At 44.6% G+C, this 3,776-nt stretch overlaps 1 protein-coding gene across 1 annotated transcript; it reads right to left on the bottom strand.

Moving 5' to 3' along the window:
• Positions 1-538: 538 nt before the first annotated feature.
• On the bottom strand, positions 539-3,060 carry LOC128451099 (kazal-type serine protease inhibitor domain-containing protein 1). The gene is made up of 4 exons (XM_053434869.1): positions 2,601-3,060; positions 2,320-2,480; positions 1,053-1,200; positions 539-636 (listed from the first exon to the last, which is right to left on the bottom strand). The coding sequence occupies exons 1-4, from the start codon at positions 3,058-3,060 to the stop codon at positions 539-541; spliced, it is 867 nt and encodes a 288-aa protein (XP_053290844.1).
• Between the last annotated feature and the right edge of the window lie 716 nt (positions 3,061-3,776).

Genomic DNA, 3,776 nt, shown 5'->3' with positions numbered 1-3,776 from the left:
GGATTAACCGGCACTCAGGTGGAGAGAGATGAAGAGACCCTGCGGATGGTCACACCCTCTCTCTCTCTCTCCTTCCATCACTCTCTTCTCCCCTCAGTGAATGAATATAATGTACCTGTGTTTGCTGGGTGGATAGGACTGTAGGGGGGGGGGTTCTCATCATCAAATTGAATGTGATGAAGACGAGTCAGCTGTTTTGTATCGTGGTTGAACCTATGGCACCCACTGGTTTTGAAATTTGAAACAACCTTCATATCTTTTTTACACTTTGTGACAGATTTGAATGGGCAGATAAACATTTCAATACCAACTCTTTCATTTGATTATGATCAGGAAAAATGCCACACAGCAAATAACTGGAGCCATTTATTTGTGTTAAAGGATGTTTATAAGCAGACATGAGGCTTATAAAGTGAAGTGACTGTCAAACATCACACGAGAATATTATATCCGCTGGTCTGTGGTCTTTGTCCAGAGACCTTTCCCCCAGAGGACGACTTGTACTCTGCTTTTATAAACCGACTTCATTTAATACCAGCTAATCTCCAGATATCAACTGTCCATCACCACTGCCTCCCTCCAGATAGTCCACGTATCCATCCTCTGCCTCCACATGGCCCTGCGTCACCTTCGCCCCTGCAGAGTAGATTCAAAACAAATCAACTAAGCGTAAACAGTCCAAATAATGAGATGGTGCCATTTCCGTTGAATAAAGAGCAAAGTTAAAGATGTTCTTTCTTATATTTAATTCAGCATCTCCAGGTGGACTCACAACGACTTACAAGATGGGGAAATCAGCAAAAGAAAGAAGGAGCATCAGTGATTTAAACCCTTTAGTTGGGTCAATCATTATCTTACACTGAATCGTGCATTGATTGCAAAAACTTTATGTACAAACAATATCTTGGTGCTGGAGAGCAGGTCAGGTCATCTCATCTTGTTGTGTGAAGGGCTGGCGCTTACATGAGTGACCATTTACCTTTTAAGATAAGGAATTAGAAAGAAAGAATGAAGCTCAGACAGGTTAAGAGTAAAGACACTGAGTGACTCACCCCGTCTCAACACGGAGAGCTGTGCCGAGGCAGACCTTTCTCCCAAGGCATTGTGGGAGACGCATGAATAGACCCCTGCATCAGAGAGGTGGAGGCCCTGTATCTGCAGCCAGGTGGAGACGGCGTAGCGCTGGGGGCCTCCTCGTGTCTGGAATGGGACAGGGGTTACATCTGATATGAGCCTTCACACATGAGAGAAATGTGTTAGACGTCTGTCAGCAGCATGGGGTGGACCGACAGAGCAATACAGTGATATAAATCATGGCTCTATGACAAGCATCAGTAATATTATTAATATACAAAACCTTTTAGCCAGTGTAGATGTGTTTACAAGTGAAGGAGGACACACAAACACATTTGTTATGTGTGGTAAACAAAATGTTAGCACTGTTTCACCTCAGTTCTTCTCCTCTCACTTGTTTTAATAAATGATTGGTCTTCTGAGTGTGTTTTTTTCCAGGGAGTCGCACAAGAAAGACCAAAAAACAGCATGATCTAACTTTAAGTTTGGGACCAGTGCTAAAAACCCTGGATCCTGTGCAGTGATTTAAATGACATTAAAGCATTAAATAACATTAGAAAACTGTTTTTAGAGAGTAGCTCCTTGTGACAAAAATACTTTATGCACCAAAGACAAACTCTTAATTTCAACCATGTCCTATCTCTCCAACCCCTTTTTCACTTCCAGCAAAGAGATTATGTTTTCCTCCTGTCTGTCGGTCTGTGTGTTTGTTAGTTAGCACGATTATGGAAAAACTACTGAGCAGATTATCACGAAACATGGTGGAACAGGTCAGGGAACAGCCCTTTAAATTTCTGTGTGGATCAAGGATTTTTAAATTTTCACTTTCTTTAACATTGTGAGATTGGGATTTTTTAACTTTCCATATCTGTAAATTTGTTCAATTTGTTGCAGCTTGATTGGATTTAAGGAGACTGTTGGGCTTTGGCGGAGGCTTGTGCTCTACTGAGGGCCAATATAGATCAAAATATTACTGTTTTTAACATTCTTTATTGTTTTTTGTTTGAGGCTGTGTTCTGTTTAATTTCATTTTTCATGTAAAGCACCTTGATCTGCATTGTATGCTATGAAACATGCAATAAAAAAGTTTATTATCATTAGTGGTCATATAAATTAGTTTAATGGCATCTTCGTCCATTGGACAAGTTACTAAACACTCAAGAGCAAACAGGACACATATCAATCAAAGCACATGTGCTAAATGAAGAGCTCAGTGACGCACAACAACCCAAGTTATTTTCGAACCTGGACAGAGATGTGAGGATCATCCCCTGGCAGGAAGTTGTCGCTCCCCGTCTTCTTCCAGCTCAGGTTTGGAAGAGGGAAGGCTGAGACCTCACAGCCCAACACAACGTCCCCCCCAGTGTAGGCAGACATGTTTCTGGGGCCTTGAAGGATACGAGGAGCTGCAGCAAAAGGAAGGACTTACCCCAAAGAAGCAGAAAAGACTATACACATACTTTGAACATTTAAAAAATATACTATGTTTCCTGGACTAACAACATATGTAAGAAGATTGTGGTAACCAGAGAAGCAGGGTCCTCTCCCAGTGAGCTTCAGGCTTGAGTTTTGGCGACTGGCAGCTTCTCTCATCTGGCAAATATTTGGATAGGTCCACCCATCGGAGCCACACACAGATCCCTTATCCCGGCACACACATGTCGGCTCTGGCTCAGCCCTGTGTTCTCTTTCTGGTGTTTTCCTCTGGCAGACGAGGCCCTCTCCACAGCGGCCATAGAACTTCTGAGCCTCGTCCGGGTCACACTGCTGCCCCTCTGCATTGGCACACTGCTCACAGCACCCACAGTCGTCCTGCAACCTGCCTGCGGGGCAGCCTGCAGGCACTGGGGGGCAGAGGTGCTGGTCGCACTCCCTGCAGCCCTCACCCTCCTCCCACAGCCGCAGCCACCCTAGGTGCTGGGGTGGCAGTCCTCGGGAAGTGCCAAGTAGGGCACACATACACACACACAGGCAAAGCAGTGCCATGCTGCTGACGTGCATCAGAAGTCCGAGGCAGTGAAGTAACAACCTGATGGGACACAGCTGACTCACAGTGAACCATAAAATGGTTTCAGATTCATAACTAGAGATGGCCGCCCTGGTGTCCTGCTGTTCTCTCTCAAACAGTACATGATTTGCCTCCTCTGAGGTTTAAACGTTTCCTTCTGTCCCCCCTTCTCCTCTGTCCTCTCCTGAATGCTTGGATTGTTTTTCCTTATTATGACCGAGCAGCCCTCGGCGGATTATTTTGCCATGTTTTCTTCCTCCTTGAGATTTCTTCATCAGCTCCAAGTCCTTTCTAACAAAGAGGCAGCATTAGCAGTGAATGGAGCGAGCACATTTCCTCTCTCAGGTATCTGACTCTGTCTCATCTTTCTTTCCGCCCAATTCTGCCTCTGTTCATGTGCCAGTGTCTGTGGGGGAGGGCAGGACTGGCACTAGGACCCTAGAAATGGCACAGGATATAAAATAATCCTGCTCAATCTGCATCTAAATGTGAGCACAGTGACCACTACATATGTTCAGCACACATTACCAAGCATACAACGATCTGGAGTTAGTAGAAAATGCTGATGTAGTTCCATGTCTGTCTGCAGGAGCAGTGTGAAATTCCTGCATGTTTGGAAACATTTGTTGTTGATTTATGATGATGCTCTTAGTGTTGGGGAGGATGAGTATTTGGTTCGAAACTGAACATATGG

The sequence above is a fragment of the Pleuronectes platessa genome, chromosome 11 (assembly GCF_947347685.1).
Source record: "Pleuronectes platessa chromosome 11, fPlePla1.1, whole genome shotgun sequence".
Taxonomy (NCBI): domain Eukaryota; kingdom Metazoa; phylum Chordata; class Actinopteri; order Pleuronectiformes; family Pleuronectidae; genus Pleuronectes; species Pleuronectes platessa.
The sequence above is the reverse complement of the archived record's forward strand: the minus strand, read 5'-3'. Positions and strand labels throughout refer to the sequence as shown.

Bases quoted from the DNA above. Each gene is read 5' to 3' on its own strand.
- LOC128451099 (XM_053434869.1), bottom strand. From the start codon at position 3,060: ATGGCACTGCTTTGCCTGTGTGTGTGTATGTGTGCCCTACTTGGCACT. The intron at 2,481-2,600 runs GTTACCACAATC...CTTTTGCTGCAG, and splicing joins GAGAGGACCCTGCTTCTCTG to CTCCTCGTATCCTTCAAGGC. The intron at 637-1,052 runs GTGAGTCACTCA...TCTACTCTGCAG, and splicing joins GCTCTCCGTGTTGAGACGGG to GGGCGAAGGTGACGCAGGGC.